Source organism: Trichoderma atroviride, chromosome 3 (assembly GCF_020647795.1).
Source record: "Trichoderma atroviride chromosome 3, complete sequence".
NCBI classification, from domain to species: domain Eukaryota; kingdom Fungi; phylum Ascomycota; class Sordariomycetes; order Hypocreales; family Hypocreaceae; genus Trichoderma; species Trichoderma atroviride.
In genome coordinates, this window is record NC_089402.1 from 2,447,441 (window position 1) to 2,470,278 (window position 22,838).

At 50.1% G+C, this 22,838-nt stretch overlaps 6 protein-coding genes across 6 annotated transcripts; 4 read left to right on the forward strand and 2 right to left on the reverse strand.

Annotated features, from left to right (window-relative positions):
* Positions 1-212: 212 nt before the first annotated feature.
* On the reverse strand, positions 213-2,826 carry TrAtP1_006019 (uncharacterized protein). Its single transcript, XM_014082678.2, has 3 exons — positions 2,640-2,826; positions 1,191-2,565; positions 213-1,106 (listed from the first exon to the last, which is right to left on the reverse strand). The coding sequence occupies exons 1-3, from the start codon at positions 2,670-2,672 to the stop codon at positions 502-504; spliced, it is 2,013 nt and encodes a 670-aa protein (XP_013938153.1). The 5' UTR covers positions 2,673-2,826; the 3' UTR covers positions 213-501.
* A 1,174-nt stretch (positions 2,827-4,000) lies between these two features.
* TrAtP1_006020 (uncharacterized protein) lies at positions 4,001-10,247 on the forward strand. Its single transcript, XM_066112952.1, has 2 exons — positions 4,001-9,068; positions 9,131-10,247. The coding sequence occupies exons 1-2, from the start codon at positions 4,366-4,368 to the stop codon at positions 9,519-9,521; spliced, it is 5,094 nt and encodes a 1,697-aa protein (XP_065969038.1). The 5' UTR covers positions 4,001-4,365; the 3' UTR covers positions 9,522-10,247.
* Positions 10,248-11,849: 1,602 nt separating this feature from the next.
* On the forward strand, positions 11,850-14,153 carry TrAtP1_006021 (uncharacterized protein). The gene is made up of 2 exons (XM_014082680.2): positions 11,850-13,709; positions 13,775-14,153. The coding sequence occupies exons 1-2, from the start codon at positions 12,169-12,171 to the stop codon at positions 13,884-13,886; spliced, it is 1,653 nt and encodes a 550-aa protein (XP_013938155.1). The 5' UTR covers positions 11,850-12,168; the 3' UTR covers positions 13,887-14,153.
* A 346-nt stretch (positions 14,154-14,499) lies between these two features.
* On the forward strand, positions 14,500-18,094 carry TrAtP1_006022 (uncharacterized protein; the record flags this gene model as incomplete). Its single annotated transcript, XM_014082681.2, has 6 exons — positions 14,500-14,630; positions 14,700-15,297; positions 16,032-16,126; positions 16,483-16,490; positions 16,584-16,619; positions 16,917-18,094. 6 exons carry the CDS (start codon positions 14,500-14,502, stop codon positions 18,092-18,094), a joined length of 2,046 nt encoding a protein of 681 aa, XP_013938156.2.
* A 340-nt stretch (positions 18,095-18,434) lies between these two features.
* Positions 18,435-20,085, reverse strand: TrAtP1_006023 (uncharacterized protein; the record flags this gene model as incomplete). The annotated part of the gene is made up of 2 exons (XM_014082684.2): positions 18,691-20,085; positions 18,435-18,634 (listed from the first exon to the last, which is right to left on the reverse strand). Exons 1-2 carry the CDS (start codon positions 19,541-19,543, stop codon positions 18,435-18,437), a joined length of 1,053 nt encoding a protein of 350 aa, XP_013938159.1. The 5' UTR covers positions 19,544-20,085.
* A 2,012-nt stretch (positions 20,086-22,097) lies between these two features.
* On the forward strand, positions 22,098-22,830 carry TrAtP1_006024 (uncharacterized protein; the record flags this gene model as incomplete). Its single annotated transcript, XM_014082685.2, has 4 exons — positions 22,098-22,273; positions 22,396-22,428; positions 22,497-22,542; positions 22,660-22,830. 4 exons carry the CDS (start codon positions 22,098-22,100, stop codon positions 22,828-22,830), a joined length of 426 nt encoding a protein of 141 aa, XP_013938160.1.
* Between the last annotated feature and the right edge of the window lie 8 nt (positions 22,831-22,838).

Consider the following 22,838-nt stretch of genomic DNA (forward strand, 5'->3'; position numbering starts at 1 on the left):
TTTTTTTTTCTTTTCTTTTTTCCCCTGGTTATAAGGCTAATGACAAACGGCTAGCGATTAATAGTATGGTGCTAGTATAGAGCTGAGATGGAGACGTCAAGTTTGATGGACGGATACAGCACATGTGCCGAGAGAAACTTCTAGCCCAATGCAGATTTCAAAATTCGTCAGTGTCAGAAGTAAACTTTTATAATTAACATATTTTATATTAAGATGTTGTCAACGCTCAAACAGCCCCAGCCTAACGCCGTGGATTTCCCATCAGTCGCTATTAACAAGTCTGGAGTTGAAATATCCTGCAGACGTCCAAGGAAAAGCTATTACATTACTGATACCGAAACCCCTTCGAGTTTGAAAATAAAATAAAAAAGAAAATAAAGACATTGGCACGTAAAAAACGACGACAAAAGAAGGATATCCAAGCTCCTAACGCTCAAGAATCAAAAGCAGCAAGCAACCCCTATTCCCTCCAAAGCTCATAAAATATGTATGAGAATAGTATCAATCCACATCTTCCATCTGGCCGCTGTATCGTGAACCTGAATCCCTATTTTTTCTCAGGTGCCAAATGCCGCGTCTAACGTTCTCCAGAGTAGCATCGCCCTCCAAGCCTAGCGCGCGGGCCAGGATCTCGAGGTCGCTTGAGGCTAAGGCCGCGTGTCTCTTCTCCCCAGCACGATCTACCGGCACTGACAAGCCGGCCGGTGGCGGTGCTACAAGGAGCGGTGTCGTGAGCACAGCCTCCCCCGGCTTGCCGTTTGTGCTCCAGGTCACATCGGCTCCAGCGCAGTTGGTGCCGTTGTTACTGTTGTTGTCTTCGTTGCGTTTGCTGCGCTCGAGCATCACAAACCGAAGACCGACTTCAGTGACTGTAACGAGGATACTGAGGACAATGAGTGCGATGATGATCCAGGTGATGTAGCTCATCTTGGCATCAGCATCCGAGTCGGAAAGAATCTCTGCCAGGTCCAAGAATACTCGGCAACGCTCGTTGAGTACCTTGATGCGAAGATCTATCTCCAAGTACTCGCGGATGGCTTCGTACAAAGGATGCAGCGTGGGCTCCGAGTCCCAGAAGAAATTAGGCACGTCGAGAATATTTGATGCTATTATGCATCGTTAGCTCATTGGAAACATCACTGCGCACTCGGTCATACGCAAAGAAAGGGGTTGATGGAAGGTATACTTACAGAGGTTGATATCCACACGGCTTTTGAAGAGCCGACCGATAATTTTGACAATCTCGGTCCTCGTCATGCCCAGTTCTCCTGTCAGGGCCAGAGTTTTAGGCACATGCTGTGCATCAAGCATCGTCTCAATCATTCTCTCTTCAAAAAAGCAGAGTTTGGTGCTCTGAGCAATTGCATGGCTGATAGTCAACTTGATCATGTGGTCTGATCGGGGTAGCAGTGTGATCATGTCGTTGAATATCCGCGGCCGCTGCACGTCGGGGCTGTATTCAAAATGGAACTCTTCAGTCTCGTAGTCGCCTTGATCCAGAGGTCTTGAGAGCAGATTGACACCGTCTTCAGCATCGGCAAATGTTAGATCCGCGAGGATATCCTTTTCTTGGTGCTCTGTAAAATTCCAGAACACAACGACTCCGTAAGAGTAAACGAACATCTCTGCAAAGTTCTTTGCCTCCGGTGCAAGGCGATTCATATGGGAGGGAAGACCATCGTCTACAGGAGGATATGAGCTCTGCGGTGACAAAAGGCCATCATCGGGCGATAAAGGGTGGTCAGAAAAGGCAGACGGTCTTCCCTGGCCATCGCCGGAACCTTCGGTGGCGGACGTATAGGCGTCGTGATCAAAGTAGCCTTCATGGTGATCCCGTTGTTCACTACGCTCAATTTCCAGATCAAGGACTGTTTTCCCCGTTCCAGGGGTCTTTAGTATTGGCCGGCTCCGTACTCTGTAACCTTCGATCCCGTTCATCAGCGGAAGAGCATAGATGGCGTAGAGGCAGTCGTCGTAGAGTTTGGTCTTAGCCTCGTGCTTCTTCTTCAAAAACTCTGCCGTCTCCTTTGTTTTGAATGCTTGTGCAGTGCAGTATGCCGTCAGCCGGCTGACTTTGTCTGTCCTCTGCAGCTTGGGCAGCCGTTCTGCATAGCTCTTCCCGCGAATGCCTCCCCTTTTGCGAAGCACATCTAGCTCCTCGTCTCTGAGTGGCCGTCCAGCCTCGTCCTGTAATCTCAGGTTGGCCGCTGCCTCTCCTTCCAATTCCTCATCCTCTTCATTCCCTTCGTCGGTGACAGGTAACAGGACCAGCTTTTCACTAATCTTGGTCGTCCGCGAGGGGATTGGTTTGCCAGTCCGGGACGGGACGCTGGGCAGGCCACCAGTTGATATGCGTCGAACATTGGGGGCGATCCCGCCGGATGTATGCGGCCTCTGTGCTGGCATGGGCGGCCCTCGAGGCTGTCCCGATGGGATCTGCGTGTCGTGCTGTAGGATGTTGTCAACCGTCATGAACCGCATCGGCGTCCGTCCAGGGGTTCCAGACGACGTGCCAGGGCGTCTCGGTGACCGTCGCTGATCCGCCCTCTCTCTCGCATCAGTGACCTGGTTCGTCCACAGTCAGTTCATCGCAATTCGCCTATCAATTGGGCCCTTGGATCGGGGGCTAGGAGTCGTACCAGAACGGATGGTCTCTGCTGTTTCGCCGACATGATGGGCACAGGCGTGGCGCAGACAGGCACAAGGAGATGATATCGGCAACTTGACGAAGCGGTGCAAAGATTTCAAGACCGCTTCCAAGCGTGGGAAAGGCGACGTGGAGGCTCCAATTCGATGGCAGTGTGGAGATGTGAAGTACCAGCAGCCACGCCAAAAGTTTAAAAGAATGAAGAGGCTGTCGCCAGCTCTAGCTGTTAGCGTCGGTAGTGACCTCATACAGCCCCACAGCAACTTTTGTGCGCTGTCTTTTCTGCTACCCTGGAGTAGCATGAAAATTCGCATTTTGTTCACTGGTTTTGTGCACTGGGGTAATCATATTGGATTGAGAATGCTACTAAGATACATACTAGGTGCTCTTGCCTCTAAGAGAAACCACAACTTTCCTTCTCTTTTCTTTTCTTTCCCTGGGTTCTCTCTTATCTTATTCTTTTGCCATTCTCTTATACGGCTCTCCTAGCTCTCTTAAACTTGTATTCGCAGAAAAGCCGCTAGGAGTCCCCTTTTAGCGTGCCTATCGACACTCCATAGAAGATCCAGGCACTGGCCGAGCTACACCTTGTCGGCATTATATTGGCCAATGGCACATGAAACACACCGTATCTTTTTACCGAACCAGATGTTGCTAATTTTGGAGCTACGTTTATATATATATTTTTTTAGCTTAAATTCGCGCGGTGGGCGACAAACAGGCGTCTTGCTGAGCTTTTCCCCGTAGCGCTATTGGAGCTGCTACGAAACCGACTAAATGACGTCGTTCTGAATTCATGTGCGCTCCACCCGCCGCCAAAATATCCGCATGGAATCAGAAAACACTGCCATGGAAAATTATTTCGCTATCGAGATATACAGTACTGTACTACTAGTAGTACTGCACGTAATGATTGCTTAGGTCCATGGAAATCCTTCGTGTTCGTCGCTGTTCCGGCTTACCATTTAATACCCTGTTCAAAATTCAGGAGCACTAACGAATTCTTCTCCTGCACCCCTTTAATGCCAATATCAAAACAATCGAAGCGCTTCGGCTTCGCTCGTGACATATCGTCGCGTACGGGCCCTGCTCCATAGTTTTAGATAGATTTGCATCGTGATTTTCCTGCAGAAGCATGCAAGCAAATATGACAGACAGCGACTCTCAGAACAGCGCTGGATCGTCAAATAAGTGGAGAATTCCGCTCTCAGCAGCCAATGGCATGGCCTGGATGGCATCGTTGCTAGGCGGTTGTCCCGGCTGTTTGTTTACATCTCTTCTGCCCAACGGCAATGCAGCTCTAATGCACACAGACCCCGCGCTGCGGTAATCCCCTGCGCTCCCGGCTCTAGCAGGTGACTAAATCTTGCCCAGCAGAAAAATAAAGAAAAGAAAACATCCATCTGTGACGGCATTCGCAGCCCTTGACAACCTGCTGAGCGGCTTTTGGGTGCTCCTTTTGTTGACTGCACAGCCCGCACTTACTTGTTGTCCGGCATAATTAGGCGCTCTCCCACGCGCATGTCTTAGAGATTCTCTTGCTTCCTTGCCACGCGCCGCTGGTCGCTGCTCGCATTCCTTTTCTCTACACCTCTAGTCGTCATGACTTGATAGGGCTTCAGCAGAATTTCCCCCAATACCCAAAACGGAGCATATACCATATAGACGTTTATATCAACCATAGCCCGGCCTGGGCGCGATACTAACACTGCAGCATCATGTCATCCTATCGAAATAGCCCTCGGCGGCAATCTCACGCCATTGATCTGTCCGTGCCCTCCTCCAACATCAATCGCAACAACTCGACAACCTCGACAGCCTCCTCTGGCTACTCGTACTCCTCTGAAAGCAGCGCCAACAGCCAGTCTACCTCTGCAAGTAGCATTTACGGATCTCACGCTGGCCATAAGCGCGGCCAGAGCGATGTCATAGCACGGGCACGATTCTTCGAGACTGGGGAGGCCAGCGGCTCTAGTTCGACCAAAGGCCAGGACAACCCGTATGGCTCAATCCGACAATCGCTTCGTCCTCTACCGCAGGCTCCAGCTGCTTCTCCCACCAAAGGCCCGGCGACACCACCTCATCTTTCCAAGCCGCGCGAAAGAGGCCAGAGCATTGACATTGGCCGGTTATCGCTGTCGCAGCAGGATGGCTTCACCTCACCCACAAAGACTCCGACTCCTTCGCGACCCTTGCCAGCACGACCAAAGTCAATGTACATGCCTCGGGCTGAGCCTGCTATTCCGGAAGACGAGATCATGTCGCCGACCTCGCCCCCAGTTCCCACTCACAGCGCTCACATAGCCAGGCCGGATCTTGAGCGCCTGGGCCGATCTTCAACAAGCCAGCTTCGAACGCTCTCTCAACTTGCCAAATCCAAGGATGCAGAAGACTTTAGCATCACGTCGCCTGCGCAGGAAGTAGTTGGTCTCCGCGGACGGCGCAGGCTACAGCGCGCCGACAAGGCTGCTGGTGGCCGCGGCTCCAAGACAAACTATGGGTGGGAAGGTCGTAACTGGATGGATAAGCAACGCCAGTTCCTTGCAGCATACGAGTACCTCTGCCACATAGGTGAAGCCAAAGAGTGGATCGAGGATGTCATCCAGCAGACTCTTCCGCCCATTATTGAGTTGGAAGAGGCATTGCGGGATGGTGTTACCCTGGCAGAAGTGGTAGAGTCTCTGAACCCCGATAGGCGTTTTCGAATATTCAGAAATCCAAAGTTACAATTCCGACATTCCGACAATATTGCCATCTTCTTCCGTTACCTGGACGAGGTGGAGCTGCCCGATCTGTTTCGTTTTGAGCTTATAGATCTCTACGAAAAGAAGAATATCCCCAAAGTTATTTACTGTATTCACGCCTTGAGTTGGCTTCTCTTTCGAAAAGGAATTGTTGATTTCCGTATCGGTAACCTTATTGGACAACTGGAGTTTGAACATCATGAACTGGAGGCGATGCAGAAGGGGTTGGACATGCTTGGGGTTAACATGCCCAGCTTCGGCAACATGGGGGCTGATTTTGGAGTCCCCGAGCCAGAGCCAGAGCCAGAGGAGACGGAAGAGGAGAGGATCGACCGCGAACTGGCAGAGAATGAAGATGTAATAATCGACTTCCAGGCTCAGCTTCGTGGCGCATTGCTCCGGCTGAACCTTGGCGAGATGATGCAAGGCTTCTGGGACCAAGAAGAGTGGCTGATTGACCTACAAGCAAGAATTCGCGGTGGCTTCGCTCGTGAAGTCATCAACTACCGACTACAAATGAGGCAATCGGCTATCCTCGTCCAGAGCCTGGTCCGCGGATTCCTTGTTCGAAGAAAGCTTAAGAAGAGTGACCAAGATAGGAAAGCCGCAGAGCCTGCCATCCTGGCCTTTCAGAGCATGCTTAGAGCACAAAAAGTGCGTCACGAGATGCAGGGCCTCAAGTCTACCATGGCTACGTGCGATGCTCCCATTAGGGCCATTCAAGCCATGGCCAAGGGCTTCATGCTACGTCAATCTCAGAATATGCAGCAGCAAGAGACGGAAAAGGCCGCGGTGGAAGTGCAAAATCTCCAGGCGCTCGCTCGAGGCATGCTGAAGCGTCTCCAGATCAGCAAAGACACACGCCAGCTAGAGAAACACACTCTAGGGGTTGCTGACCTCCAAGCTGCCGTGAGGGCGACATTGGTACGAACAAGGATCGAGAGGCAGCAGCAGGAGCTTGAGTCATTTACCGACGTATTCACATCGCTGCAAGCAGCCGCTCGGGCAGCATTCGTTCGGACCAAAGTTGAACAGCAACAGCAAGATCTTCATGCTTTGAGTAATGTATGGACGTCGTTTCAAAGTGCGATTCGTGGCCGCGCTGCTCGAGATCAGCAAGAGGTTCTCAAGGCTGAACTGGCGGAGCATGTACCCATGGTTGGCAAGCTCCAAGCAGCGATGCGTGCGGCCGCTGTGAGGCGAGACATTGAGACTCGTCTCGACGGCTTGAAGAAAAATGAGCCCGAGATTATCGAGCTCCAAGCGCATATACGAGCCATGTTTGAGAGGAATAGAGTCCATGCCATTCAGCAGCACCTCGAACAGGACGAATCGGCAATCATAACACTTCAAGCGCACATTCGAGGCTGTCTGTACCGGGGATACCATGCCGATATATTGGATGAGCTGGCATCTCACGATGCAGAGACAGCTGAGTTTCAAGCTATCCTCAAGGCCATGATGGAGCGCGCAAGAATAGACGACCTGCTTACCGAGCTTCTCGAAGAAGAGGACTCCATTGTCATTTGCCAAGCCGCTGCTAAAGCTTTCCTGATTAGAGCCCGGTTTGAGGAGAAGATGCGGTACTATGAAGAGCATATGAAAAAGGTCATCAAGATTCAGAGCTTTATGCGTGCCAAGGTGCAGGGCGAGGCGTACAAGAGCCTTACCACGGGCAAAAACCCACCGGTCAGCGCCGTCAAGAACTTTGTGCATCTGCTCAACGACAGTGATTTTGACTTCAACGAAGAAGTCGAGTTTGAGCGGATGCGAAAGACTGTAGTCCAGTCTGTGCGACAAAACGAGATGTTGGAACAGTACATTGACCAGCTGGATATCAAGATTGCGCTGCTGGTCAAAAACAAGATCACGCTTGATGAAGTCGTGCGTCACCAGCACACCTTTGGCGGACACTCCATGGGCCTGCTGGCCAACTCTACCATTGCGTCGACGAATCAGTTTGACCTCAAAGCTCTCAACAAAAGCTCCAGGAAGAAGCTGGACTCGTACCAGCAACTGTTCTTCAGTCTTCAGACGCAGCCCCAATATCTCGCCCGACTGTTCAAACATATCCGCGTGCAGGGGACGGCCGAGAAGGAAACTAGACGCATTGAGCTTCTTATGATGAGCCTCTTTGGCTATGCTCAGAAACGACGAGAGGAATACTACCTGCTGAAGCTGATAGCTCGAGCAATAAGAGAAGAGGTTGAGAGCGCATCAAGCGCTGTGGAGTATTCCCGGGGTCATTATTTCTGGACCAAGCTGCTCGCCAACTACACACGGTCTCCGCGGGATCGCAAATACCTCCGATCTCTTCTGGGGCCCATGATCCGCGACAACATTATCGATGACCCAGCTCTTGATCTGGAAAGTGACCCGATGCAAATATACAGATCGGCAATTAATAACGAGGAGCTTCGAACGGGACGACCAGACCATCGACCACTAGACGTGCCACGCGAAGTTGCCATCCGCGATCCCGAGACACGCCGCCTCTTCATCGACCACTTGCGAGATTTGCGAGAGATTTGCGATCAGCTGTTTCTGGCCTTGGAAGAACAAGTGCATAAGATGCCTTATGGCCTCCGTTTTGTCTGTAGCGAGATGTTCCAAGCATTGTGCGAGCACTTTTCCAATGAGCCGCAGGAAAATCTGTTACAAATGGTGTCTCACTGGCTGTGGAAATTCTACCTCCAGCCCGCCGTCACTGCGCCTGAAAACTTTGGCGTGATTGACAAGTCGCTCAGCCCTCTGCAGAAGCGGAATCTGGGCGAAGTGGCCAAGGTGGTAGGGCAAATTGCACTTGGTCGGCCATTTGGCGGCGAGAATATCTACCTGCAGCCCCTGAATGCCTTCATCGGTGAATCCATGGAACGGCTGCATCAGATTGCCAATGATCTCATCGCGGTGCCTGACCCCGAGAGGACATTTGATATTGACGAGTTCAACGACTTGTACGCGAAAAATAAGCCCACCTTGTACGTCAAAATGTCGGATGTCTTTGCCATTCATAACCTTGTAGCTGCGGAGCTTTTGGTCATGTCTCCCACCCGGGACGATGTCCTGCGCGAAATCATGCAAGATCTGGGTAGCGCCAAGAGCAACGAGAATGAGATGAGTGCGGCAGGATCAGCGGATATCCAAATGTTCCTGACCCCCAGGGTCCACGACCTTGAAGACCCCGAGGCAGATATCAAAGCTTTGTTTATGGAAACGAAGCGATGTGTTTTGTACATCATTCGAGTGCAAACCGGCGCCAACTTGTTGGAAATTCTCGTGAAGCCAATTAACCCCGAAGATGAGGACAAGTGGGAGGCGCTGCTGCGAGAGGAGTTTCCTCAAAACAGCACCTCCCGCGGGGCGTATTCAGACGCTAAGATGGCTGACATCACCACCATGTCCTACTACGACCTAAAGCGAACGGCATTGGAGAACATTATGCATCTGGAGCAGATGGGGAGGATCTCAAAGCAGAATCAGTACCAAGACGTACTCAACGCCATTGCTAGTGATATCCGAACCCAGAGCCGTAGACGAGTTCAGAGACAACGAGAACTAGATGGCGTGCGTCTGACCCTTGGCAACTTGAACGACAAGGCAAAGTATCTGGAACAGCAGCGTAAAAGCTACGACGACTATATTGAGCAAGCCATGAAGACGCTTCAGAACAAGAAAGGGTGCGTATTTTGTAGGCTGCATTGCTGGAAGAAGTAGTAAGCTAACAAATGAACTTGAACAGACGAAAGCGTTTCCTTATGCCCTTTACAAAGCAGTACAACCACCAGCGAGAGCTCGAACGCAGTGGCCGCGTGCCAAAATTCGGAAGCTACAAGTATAGTGCACGAGCATTGTCAGAAAAAGGCGTCCTAGTTGCGTGGACTGGAACTGCAGACCGAGAATGGGACAAGATCGACGTGACAATCTCATGCGACCAGGTTGGCGTGTTTTCAATTGAAGGCACGCGAAGCCATATTCAGATTCCCGGAGCAATTGCGCAGGTGCCGATTGAAGACATGCTTCAAGCACAGTTTGAGGCGCACCAATTCATGACGCTGTTTGAGGGTGCCCTCAAACTCAATGTGAACCTACTGCTGCATCTCATCTACAGGAAATTCTACCGGACGCAGTGATGTAGCTCCGCCCAAAAAGGATGAGAGCGAGTTGGAGCAAGAGAAGCCGTTGAAGCCAGGGATGGCGTGATTTTGCATAAAAGGAATCATACGGAGCGCGGCGAATTGAATATGTATGGTGTTTGATGGAGTTGGGATATTTGCATTTTTTGATTGGTTTTGCTGAGGTGACGACGATTCAGGAAACTTCTACATGACACGCAGCTTATGGGACATGGGGAATGAGGAGGAGTGGAAGGGAAACGAGGGTAGAAGTCAAATTGTGAAGAATGTGACGAGCAGGCGGGCTAGACGGGCGCCAAAGATGTTATAATCACCATGACCATAATCACCGTCATCGTTGTCATCAGTTTATATATAGTAGATTCTGTGTTGTAGGATACCTTTTTCTCTGTATTTTACTTTTTTTTCTGATGGCACGGCCCTTTGGAGATGGTGGAGGGCTTGAGGGAGCGAGCTCGTTGGGTTTGAATATATAAAAATGATTAGCAGAATGCACATTGTTGTTTTATCGAGCGTCCCTCTGTCTAAGTGAGTTGACTGTTTGCAGGTAGAAATTAGCTCAAGCTTGGTCTAGGCTGTCTTGCAGATCATTTTCTGCCACCGTAAGAGCTGACGATTTATCGCGGTTGTTATACTCCGTACTGTAAGACGTGATGACTATCTGCCTGCTAGCGAGATTGGCTTCATGATTCAAGTGGCTAGAACTGATCGACGCTCTCCGACTATGCCGTGCTAGAGCTGTAGTTGGCGGTGAGTTTTGTATCCAGACTGTACTCAACTATACGCGGCTCTACCATATACTACATGATCTCCTCATAGCTCTCCCTAGTTAGCATACGTAGGCGTTCGTCATATGAACTACTCCTGACCGGGCGTGCGCCTCTTGTGTGCCAGGCGATCGACAACGCTAGCTCGGAGGTATATGCGTTGCATGAAGGGGGGGTTCTATTTCGATCTCCTGGAATCACAGGGTCCTGTTTCTCTCTCTCTAGAAGCCAAGAGGGGAGGAAAGAGAGTTTGTCAGCCGCATTCTGAACATTGCCACTTTTGGCTATTACTCACTCACTACTCCTTTACTTGCTACGTAGAAGTCATTGGCGTTAAGTATGTTTCCCCACATGCAGCAATTGAAGCCATTAGCCTATACAGTCCCTCCGCGTTGAAGCATATACAGTGCTCCCTCGCACGCACGCCTACGGTGGTCTGGATCACGCAATCGAAGTGGGCTTTTGGTAAGTGAAAAAAAAAGAAGGGGATCTGGATTTCTCCCGTGGGGAAGTAAAAGGCGGGTTGACCAACCACAGCGTGGGCGATGCCGAATCGAGTAGTTTGGGGGAAAAAATCCCCAATCAGGGTCTTTTTTCTTTTCCCAACCTACCGACGAAAGAAGGAGGTTTTTTTTTGGTTGTTGCCTGAACTTGGAGCTTGCGCAGGGGTTTAGAGAGATTTGCTGCTAGTATTGGCTATCTAGCAGTAGTTGGGAGCGATAGCGCAGGAGTCCCCTTTTTGGGCGTTATCACTGTCCATGTGACCAGGAGATGCGTTGGAATAAGCGTTGGGCGGGTTGCATGGGCTCTGGATCTAGTATCGGGTCGTCGCTTATTGTTGGAAGCCGCACAAAAAATTGACACGAAAAAGAGGTACAGACGAGAGAAGTGGAATTGAAGGATTCTGGTAGCAAAGCATGACCTGAGTCGAGGTTGCAGTTTACACGGGGAATGTTTCTTTTGTCATGTCTCGAGCTTCTTGCGTCAGATGCGCTGCCACCACACTAAACGGCATGAAAGAGAAAACTGGAAGTCTAATGTTTTCCTTAGCCGATATTACTCTTCATGGTTTGGAAATGTCTGACACATGCTAAAGTGGCTAACACGAGAAGAACACGCAACATGTTAGAAGCTACGGGTCGGGCGGGTGTTTTCTCTTTTTCTGCTGGTTCTTTTTTCTAGATCCTACCAAAATTTATGCACCAAAGTGAGGATGCATACAGTGTGTGGAACGGATCTCGCGGGCGTTTTTTTTTTGCAACAACCGCAAAGTGCAGCTCGTGTCAGTCCAAGTGTTTTAGTTTCCGTTGCCACAGAGTCTCAGTTCTCATCCCACCTTGTTTATCGCATATTCCTGTTTCCTTAATCCAAGCTCTTGCGTGCTCGCGTGCCCATCGCAATGATGCCATTTTGGTGCAACTCGGAAGTCGGACGCCCTTATTGTGTTCTCCACATAGATAGATAGTTGGAAAGTGGTTGGGGGGTTGGAAGGATGTCGGTGTCACGTAGAAACTGCCTATATAATGGGCTGGAAGTAGACGCACACGCTTTGCTGCTGGAACAGCCACCCTCCCTTTTCTCTCTTTTACTAAACTGAATGAATGAGTAGTTACTGCTACACTGTATGATTGATTTCGTTTTATTGAACCGTCTTTGATAATTGTCCTTGTAGAGACGCCCACGATCTTGTCTCATCTGTTGTCTTCCTCTTCTCGTTCTCTCACGCACCTCTCGTGACCTCTCACCGTCTCGTCTCTCTTGAGGCCCTTTGGACAAGACAAAAAAAGCACGTTTTAAACTTGATCATTCAAGGCTTTTGAAAACAACATACAACTCGGCGGCTTTCAATCTACGCTTGACGCGTCTCTTTGCCCGCCATGGCTCCCGATCTCAACACCCTCCCGCGCTCTGAAGCGCCTCCTCCCGCCCCCAGCTCTGAGCAGCAAAAGCCAAACATCTTGTACATCATGGCGGACCAGCTGGCGGCTCCTCAGCTCAAAATGTACAACCCAGACTCTCAGATCAAGACGCCCAACCTGGACCGTCTGGCGGCTTCTGCCGTCCAGTTCGACTCGGCCTATTGCCCTTCGCCGCTCTGCGCGCCCTCGAGAATGAGCATGATCTCTGGCCTGTTGCCCATGAGAATCGGCGCGTACGACAATGCTTCTCAGATCAACTCGGAGGTGCCCACGTACGCTCACTATCTGCGCTCCAAGGGCTACCACACCGCCCTGGCCGGCAAGATGCACTTTGTGGGCGACCAGCTTCACGGCTATGAGCAGCGGCTCACCAGCGACATCTACCCCGGAGACTTTGGCTGGGTGGTGAACTGGGATGAGCCGGATACGCGTCTCGAGTGGTACCACAACGCCAGCTCCATCCTCCAGGCCGGGCCGTGTGGACGCAGCAACCAGCTGGACTATGACGAGGAGGTCATGTACCGAAGCACTCAGTATCTCTGGGACCACGTCCGCGAGGGGGCAGACAAGCGTCCCTTTGCCTTGACCGTGTCTCTCACTCATCCCCATGACCCGTATACCATCACCAAGAAGTACTGGAACCGGTACGAGGACGTGGACATTGCCCTGCCCAAGGTGCGCATTTCCAAGGAGAAGCTCGACACTCACAGCCAGCGTCTGCTGCGAGTCTGTGACTTGTGGGACCTGGATTTCACCGACGAGCAGATCAAGAGGGCAAAGAGGGCGTACTACGGCTCAGTAAGCTACGTTGATGACTGCATTGGCAAGCTGCTCGAGACGCTTGAGGAGGCTGGGTTGATGGACAACACAATCGTCATCTTCAGCGGTGACCACGGCGACATGCTGGGCGAGCGCGGTCTTTGGTACAAGATGAGCTACTTTGAGTCCTCTGTCCGTGTCCCCATGTTGGTGCACTACCCCAAGTGGTTTACCCCTCACCGTGTTACCCAGAACGTCTCGACGCTGGATCTGCTGCCCACCATTTGCGACATCATCGGCACCAAGCCCGCGCCATACCTGCCCATGGACGGCGTCAGCATGATGCCGCATCTCTTGGGTCAAGAGGGTGGTGATACCGTTTTCGCCGAGTACACGGGCGAGGGGACTGTTCGCCCCATGATGATGATTCGACGAGGGGCCTGGAAGTACATCACCTGCCCAGCAGACGAGCCTCAGCTGTTCAACCTCGAGAAGGACCCCCTGGAGTTGGACAACCTGGCCCGGTTCGCGTCCAAGATTGAGCCGCAGACGGAGGACGAGAAGGAGGCCAGAGCAGTGTTCCTGAGCTTCGATGCCGAGGCCAAGGCGAAATGGGACTTTGATGCCATTACGGAGAAGGTGCTGACGTCTCAGCGAAGCAGACGGCTGGTGTGGGATGCGTTGAAGATTGGCACTTTTACGAGCTGGGATCACAACCCGAATGATGATGGGCGAGAGAAGTGAGTTCCTGCTTTGGAGAGATGACCGTTTGTGAAAGACGCTTTGCTAACTTTCTTATTCTTAGGTATATTCGATCTCACATGGCGCTGGATGATTTGGAGAGACGCGCGAGATACCCCTTTGTGGACTCGCAGGGCTATGAGATTTCGGCAACGGTCAACTCGACTCGAGGCTAAAGCCACCAACTCTTTTTGTTCCTCTTTTGACCTTTCATGACCTTTCTTTTTGTTTGGTATTTGCTGTTGCGTGGCATGAGGAAATGGAATTAGACTGGATCTGATGTGATTTGACTTGATTGATTTGGTTATGGGCAATGGTATGTTTTTGGCGGGGCATAGCGAGGGAGTATCTTCTAGTTTGATGGGCGTGTCATCTTTATATATAACAACAATTTGAGCATAAAATGGAATGAAATAAACGAATGACATGGCATTAGAGCAAAAAGCAGTCTTCATTTATATGATGCCACCCTCTTGAATGTTGACCCCACTCCTGGTGCTGTAGTCGAATGCAACTTTAGGGGTCTCTTAGCGCCTGCTCCACTGAAGCGACCGCGTCTGCGATTGCGCAAAATCGAGCTCCGACGTCACCTCTAATGTTAATTTAAACTTCATACTCTTTCAACTTGCTCCTCCGATCCCCCATTCTCCTCCCACTAGAGCTCTTACTATTCTTGCAAGCTTTTCGATCCTTTCACTTTCTACATTCTTCAATCTCAACATCGAATACGGAACAGAAAAGCGAAAGAAGAGCGGAAGAAAAGGATCAGCGACAGCGGCGGGCGCAAAGATGGCGACGCTGGGGCTGGACGATGATGAGCTCAAGGCGGTTGAGCAGACGCTGGCTCGGCTGGCGCAGCTCTCGAGCAGCATACAGAGTCTGAAAATGGACATTCTTAAAAGCAATCCGCTTCCACACCCGTACGCCTCGCTACAACAAGACTCTTGAGCATACTCAGCGCACCTCTCTAACGGCAGATTTACGTGTAGCTCTTCATTACAAGCCTCCGCCCAGATCCTCCAGCGCAATCTCCAAACGGTATTAGACAACCTCAGCGAGAACTCGGAGCTCTTTTCACGAATTGCCGTGCATCCGTCGACAAATTACCCCGGACGGACGCAAGAGAATGTCTTGACGCAGCTGCTGCGTAAGAAGCTGGAGCCCGACGTGGAGGAGCTTGTCGAGCAAGGCCGAGAAACAGCACGCCTGGCTACCCCCGAGGGCATTGCAGAGCTACAGGGCATATGGGACGAGTTGCGCGAGTGGACACACGACAGGATTGCCAGTTACGTGAGGGATGAGGCTGGAGACGTCTACACAAAGGAAGAGAGGGAGATGGGCATCGAAAATGTCCGTACGGGACTAAAGAAGGGCCTGGATGAGGAAAGCGACGAGGAAGAGGACGAAGAGGAGGAGGACGAAGACGACGAAAACGAAGATGCCATGGATGGGGTCACGAAATCAGCCGCGGTGGCGAGAGGCCCAGAACCAGAGGCGCTCTTGTGGTTTGCGTCTCGGGGAGATTTCGATGTGCCGCGGAACGTCGAATATGAGCGGAAAGTTGGGGGGAAGAGGGGATATGAGGGAGTGAATATACCACCGGGCTCTGGGTCTTCCTAGGATGAGGGTGATTGGTCTAATTTGTTCGATACAAAGACAGAGATGTGGATGCTGCTGTAAATACCCCCTTCCAAGTTGAGAACCAACGGATGAGCCGATGGAAATGAACCAACGACGATGAATCGGATCAAAACGACGGCCTGTCGGCTATGGGCTGCAAGGATGCCTTACTGTGATGGAGTTGCTCGTTTATGCATGTGATACTGCAAGGCTTGGAAGCACGAATCGGAGAGGCTCGCTATGAAGACGCATTTTGGTTTTTTTTATTTTGGGAGTAATGTCGTGCATGATGTGATTCGGCGGCTGTGAGCAATGCCTTGTCTTGGCAGTCAGTAGGACAACTTGAAGCTTGATAGGCCACCCTCGTAAGCTGTATATCATAGCAGCTGCACATTATGCAGCATCAGGTGCTGGATAGTACCGAGTCATTTTTTTTTATACCGGGATCAAATGTCAAGCTGTAATATATAGGTTGTCTTCATTACCTGAAGCGGTTAGCTATCTCCAGCCTACAGCCTCCATAGGTGGGTAGGTACCAATGCCAATCTAAATAGAGCATCATTGCAACCTCAGCCCAGCGGTGAGGTTGCCCAATGGAGCTGCAACTTGGCCCAATTGGATGGCAGCGATACAGCGATAAACACACCGAAGGAAGGCTGATGCATATACTACTTTTAATCTAGTTTATGACCACACATTAGTCTTGGACTTGCGCGCGCTGCGATTCGAAGGAATCGGAGCAGCGCAAATCATTCGCTGGGGCTCTGACATATTGGGCCTTGTTTTGGGCACTTATGTAAGGGAATATGAAAGCTGTCAGCTATCAGGCTGTCTGGATCGAATCCCATTGGCATCGGAAGCAGCTCTGTCTGAGTCGCGTCTGGGCATGTGAGAAACGCGATGACTGGGCTCGGCAAAGCCTCTTAGTATGTAATGGTGACGTTTCCCCGCATCGCAATCGAACAATTGGATCGATACCCGAACCGAACCTTTTGGGCCTCCATTCCAACATGTGTTGGAGAAGGCTGATTGCTTCTCCTCTTTGCATCCCCCCCATTTCAATCTCGTCTCATCTGAATGATTCTTTCCGACGCTTGGGTGGCATGTTATGCACAATATATAGACTTTCTAACTGCTATCGTCACAAAATAGGCCCTCTAGTAAGCCGCCACAGCCATGTCGAGTTGGTGGGGAGGGGAGCTTGTTGTGATGGAAGACGGCGTATAAGACGGCGTATCTGACACGAATTCTAGTGCTCACAGTGATTCCGTGCTGTTATACCCACTTTGGTATGTTGCTTCCCCCCCCTTTCGTTTAGATTGCCTTTGAGACAAGAATACATGTGATGTGGAAGAAGTAGGGGGTTTTTCTTTACGGTTATAAAGTGTCTCTCCCTTCTCATAAGGCATCAAGGTGAGAGTTTTGTCTTGATGCCAACTTCTCCCCGTGTTGTGTGATTTGCCTCTCACTCTTACTCTTATACATCTATTTCAATTTTCTCACTCTTGACTGAATTCATTTCATTCCTCATTTTTTGCAAGCCAAAATGGATTTAGACATTCGAGATACTCATGCATTACACCTAGCCATGGCAGGCGCCGAGTATGAATACTGCCCATTCATGTTTTGGTACCCGCCTGCGGTGTGCTACTACAAGCATTGGGGGCCCAAGGACGAGGACGGCACTAATGGTGACGCTTCAGCAGCAGCCAAAGACATTGCGGACAATGTCGCCGGCAGTGGCAGTGACGGCAAGACTCTAACAGCGCCAATGGCTTCAGCAGAGCCAATAGCCTCGCCGCTGCTCTCCCTGCCGCCAGAAGTCAGGCTGAGAATCTACTACTGGGCCTACTTGATGAGTCCCATTCAGCCCAAGGAGCTGGCGGCGGGCTATCCCATCCCCATGCTGTGCCGCTACATCCTGCACCCGCTGGATCCCAATCTCGAGAGGCAGGTTGAGCAGGAGATTGAGAACGAGAGGGTGATTGTGGATCTCGCAACGGGCAAAGACGACGCAGACGACACTGGCGCTCGTGAAGAAGAAGAGGAGGAGCAGACGCCGGCCGTGCGGGAGCAGAATGAGTTGCAGAGGGCGATTGCCGCGGAGAGGTTGACAAAGGAGAGGATCAAGGACAAGATGAGGGAGCTGAACAAGCGGATCAAGGGCCTGCTCAGCTCGGACAGGCCTCTCGCGGGCATGCCGACGGGTCTACTGTGCTCCTGTCGCCAGATATACTTTGAGGCACGAACCATGCCCTTTGAGAACAACGAGTTTGTCTTCCTCAACTGGTTCTCGTCGGGCCTGAATGCTGCTTCAGCAGTGACGAGGTCGCAGCGGCCGTGGCAGCGTCTGTCGATGCGATACGTGCGGATGGAAGTCATGGCCGAGGATCTCGCGAGGACAGGCGCGCTGAAGAAGTGGGCGGATTTATGCGGTGGCCCTGACGAGCGTCTGGCGTCGTGGTCTCATGGCCTTCGAGGCCTGAGATTGAAGATTGTGGGACAGGTTGGGCGGAAGCACACCGAGACTGCGCAGGAGGCCGAGGATAAGTTTATCGACGGGCTGGAGGAGGAGGGCGGTGCGAGGCGGTGGGTTGAGGAGGGGAAATTGGCCGAGATGAAGAATCTGGAGAGGCTGGAGATTGAGATTATCAAGAATGCGTGGGGGACGGAGGAGAAGATGGCGTGGTGTGCAAAGGCCGAGGAGGCGTTGCGGGAGTTTGGGTCAAGGGCGGAGGTTGTGAGTATGGCGAGGATTGTGTGAGTCGGGTGGGTATGACTGGATGACGTGTGTCGGTTTTCTATATTTGGCTGGCTTTCATAATGACTTATTGGTGTTTATTGCTTTTACAATACTATCATGAATATCTGTTACGGCACATCGCCATGCTTACATGGGATGAAGTGAAGTTGAGTAGGTTCTTTATATTGCAGTTACCTAGGGCATGAATAGTTTGCAAAACGTGCCAACAATTTGCTGCACGAGCATGTAGCTAGACACAATACTGGATTGAGCAAATGCAGTCCACTTGTAGTAGAATGATGTCGAATCAGCGGCAGTCAATATGCTTCCTCCGAAATTTGTGACAGGGCGCCAATCCCATCTACAGCTGTTCCTTGATGTCTTTGATGGAATCCGCCATTCCCATCATAACATCCTTTATACTGCTCAAAACATGATTGTACCCCTCTCGGTCAGCTCTGGCCTCTGTGACGATGGTCTCGATGGTGGTATTCATTGTGTCAAAGGCGGTGGTCATCGCACCGAGCTTAGTTTCAAGGCCCCTATGGCTCTCTTCAAGGGCTTTGAGACAGATATTGTTTAGTATTGTCGTCTCTCTTATGATGCTCAAGAGGTACTGCAGACGGTCCCAGGAAGCCTTATCGATCCTTTGGAACCCTCGAATGTCTTGGAGGGCAATCGATCTAGTATATCGCGTGCATCCAGATCGATAGCCGGTGTTACTTCAAGTGCAGAAGCGTTAGGCACAGCAGAGGTAGACTTTGGCTGCTTGGTTGCTTCTTTCGCTGAGATTAAAGCCTCATTTCCTGCATCATTCGCCGCTCGACCCACGGTATGAGCCTTTAGTGTCGTCTGAACAGTGGTCGGAGTATCCGGGTTCTTATGTATTGAACGTGGTTTTTTGCGTTTTGGAGCGGGCCAGAGGTTGTCTTCAGCACTCGCCTTGCGACTACTAATTAAAATTCGTCCTGAGCGAATACTGACTTTCGGTGTTGGAATGATAGCCTTGGCAGTATTGTCATTCATTTGCGGAAAGTATTCGAAAAATTGGTAAGAGAAATCTTCGATGGCCGCCGTTCCGAATGTTTGCTTGACATGGCTAATATATAGAGGTGGTAAGTCATCTTTATAAAGAGCGCGCATGATGATATATTCAGGCCATGACAGGCGCTCTGCAGCAAAATCGCTTTGGCGGGCGTAACGGTAGAATTTATGGCCAAATGGCGATTTCATCGCGGTTTTCGTTCTGAAAAAGTGACCCTTTGTGATAATATCTATAATCTCACGCCGTTGACTGTAGTTGAGTTGCGTTACCTGCTTGCGATACATCCGAAGGCAGGCCAACGCATCTTGGTAACTCGAGGAGTTTGGGCCAAAAGAACCAAATGTGAACTCATTCTTTGGTACGGTGATGTCTGCAATCGTCAAGTTGGGAGGCGCAATGCGTGATTCTATTGCACAAGCAGGCATTTCTGCAGATGCGTATCGTCGGACGGAGATATTCGGCAGAAAGGTGTTAAAAAGAAGGGAAAAGAAAGAGAGAGAGAGAGAGAGCCAGAAGACAAGCCACAACTGGGACTGTATAAAAAAGAGTCACCAAGCTGATCTCAACATACCTCGATACCTGTTCAAGTTACCAAATTCTGATCAAGACGTGAATGCAGGGTGACCCTGCGAGTGACAGTCATTTTGGCGACTGCTTTACGGCATAGCCTCCGCCTCAAATTGCGCCCTAAAGAATTCATCGAGACTTCTGTTGAGGAAAAGCTATCTAACGCTATAGTTCTCATCATCTAGCACTCCAGCTATAGTGTAGGCCACTGGCAAATGGTTGCTTTGTCTGCGACCAGTTGTTTGGCGTGATACATTTGTAGTGTAACTGATTCGCTGCCAGAGAAGATTTGTTGTGCTAGTACAGCTTTGTCTTGGTCGGCGAGAAGGGCTGTATGAGGATGCCTGGTTTGAAGGAAGTGCCACAAGTGAATAATTTATTCATTTTCCCTCTTTCTCCCACCCTTCTTTCTTTATCTATTATTAGTTCTTATAATACAGTTATTAAAAAGTCTATTATGTTTTCTTTAAGTAGTGTAGCTTAGTAATTCTCTGCCATGGATACCACAATAGAATATAAAAAGTTATCTACCGTAATAACTTGGATTACGTGGGTAGGAAAATACTGAATAAAAGAATGGTATTCTTTTCTTAAACACGTTATATAAAGTACAACTTCGCTATCCCGCATTATATTGTAGGCACTGACATGCTGTGAACACTACATGTAGCGATATAAGATGGCGGGCACACCACTTACTCGGCTGAGCCATGCGCTCCGTAGTACTAGAGACGGTTCTCCCGCACTCCCCGCCTTGGCATCAATCGCAGATAGTGAGTGTTTACTCCGAACATGGATTATTTCTTCAACTTTGAGCAAGTTTCGCCGTAATCATATGTAACATTAAACCATTTAATAGTAATACTTGCCTTGTTAGTCCTCTTTCTTTTTCCCAGCTCCTATCTTTTTTTAAATACTCCTATTATTCGCTTTTTCTTTTTTCTCTTCTTAATTTCTTAGTTTCTTTCATAAACTATTCCACGGGGGTTAAGATATGCCTGTGCCTAACACAGCATGTTACGTCACGGCGTTGCGAATAACATGCTCTATATATCTCATACACAGCTGTACTTTATTTCATTTGCGTCTGATTCTCACTTCCCTTTTACGTTACTGCACAGGTTGCTTTCTTTTGTTACAGAGTCCGAGTCTGTGCTTGCTTCACCCGTGATTATGCGGTCCGTAACTATCGCGTACGCATGAGGCACGGAAAGGAGAAACGGACCGATTATCGGAGGATGTTCCAAGTGCTGCAGGTTCTAGTTGCGGCGAATTGCATGGAGGTTATTCATGGGCTATTTCCCCCCTCTTATACCATGGCTTGCCGTAAGTAACCGCTATGAAGGATATAGAGGTTGTCTGGGAAGAGAGGTGGCTGAATAATATGAATTATTAATCGTCGACGGCAGATAGTAAAATCTCAGACGCTGAAAAGCAGTACGGCATGCGTCTTATGTATGTGGCATACCTATTACATGATACCGATGTTAGTTGTCCATACCCCACTTATACCTACATGTTCTTCGAAGGGCGTGGTTCTTATGTAACTGAGGCGTGCACGGTATGAGTCACGACGTAAAAGAAAAATAGCTATATGACGTGCAAAACCGATAGAGAGTACTTGAAGCTAGCTAAGTGAAAAAAGAAATAAAAATAGGGTCTCTTGTTGGCGTTGAGCCCACGGTATATGTCTCCCGAGATAGCTGGCCGAAGGCGTGGCTGCGGGCCCTGCTAACAACGCGGCAAGGCTAATTCGCATAGCTCGCATTCCAGATCTGGAAGCAAAAGGCGATGGAGTCAACGAACGGAGCTTAGCATCCCGTGAGTGACGCACCAAAGAGCTGAAGACGAGACGGTGGATGCGAAGACCGGCGTTGCTCCCTGGCGAATTAAGCTTGTTTCGGCACGCGATTCGACGATTCAACCAGCTTGAAGTGACTCTTATTTCGGAGTTTTTGGGGCCCTAGTTTATAGCAACAGCCAAATCGGCCTTGTAGCCATCGGCTGCTGCCGACTAACGTCAGAAGAGAAGAGGCCTTGCTTACCACATCCGATGATTTACATACTAGTAGCCTAATGCTGGGCACATGCAAGTTGCTTTAGGTCCGACGTCGCTTGACTTTCAATCAACTTTTAACCTTTACATCTTCTGACAACAGGCCTTGAAGCGAGCCAAGAAGACAATTTCAATCGAATAGAAATTGTTGAAACATTCCGGTTGTCATTTAATCTCTATTCCCGGGACATCGGCTTTCAGTTATAGTCTAGCTCCGACCTTGCCAGGTTTGACATATAAAGACTCGATGCAATTATAACCTGCTTCAACGACTCAATCTTCCATCACAACAGCAATCCAAAGCGAAAAGAAGAAGAAGAAGAAAACATTGCATTTGCCAACAAAAGAATTTCGCCATGAACGCACGGTGTCAATGCGGCGCCGTCTCGTTCAAGACGCCGCTGCCAGAGCCTCTCGCGCTGTATATATGCCATTGCTCCGAGTGCAAGAAACAGACGGGTTCGGCGTTTGGGACGTCGGCCATTTTCCCGCGATTCAAGCTCCCCGAGACGGAGAACTTGAACTGCTATGCGTATGTCAATTGATTCTACTTCCTTGAATCAGAAAGAGCAGATGATTTATTTGTATGGTTGAGATGTGAAAGATGGACTGGGCGTGAGTAAAGTCCTGGTGCTAACGGGGGTTCAATTTTAGACGGCCGACAGCTTCAGGGGAGACGCTTTACTGGTATGAAATCGACATTATATACAAACGAGTTTGCGAAACCATCAGCTGATAATCAGTCATTTATATAGCTATTTCTGCCGTGTTTGCGGAACGCGACTCATTCACTTGGCACAGGTATGTCTTGTTGGCCCACGCAAGCACTGATTCCTCTTCATTTTCCTTTGCCTGGCCACTATTGCGTCGCGGAACTCAAATAACTAACTTCCATTCTCGTGTCCTTTCCGTATCAAGTCACAAAATGTCCTCTCTGTCAAAGGCGGCTGCATTGAGGGTCTAGATTGGTCCAAGGCCATCCACATCTGGACTAAAAGTGCCATGGTGCCTATTCCAGAGGGATCAGAGGCATACTCGGAGCGATCGAGCAGCGCCGAATTTGGCCAGACCCAAGAGCTGCTAGATTAGCTCTCGTC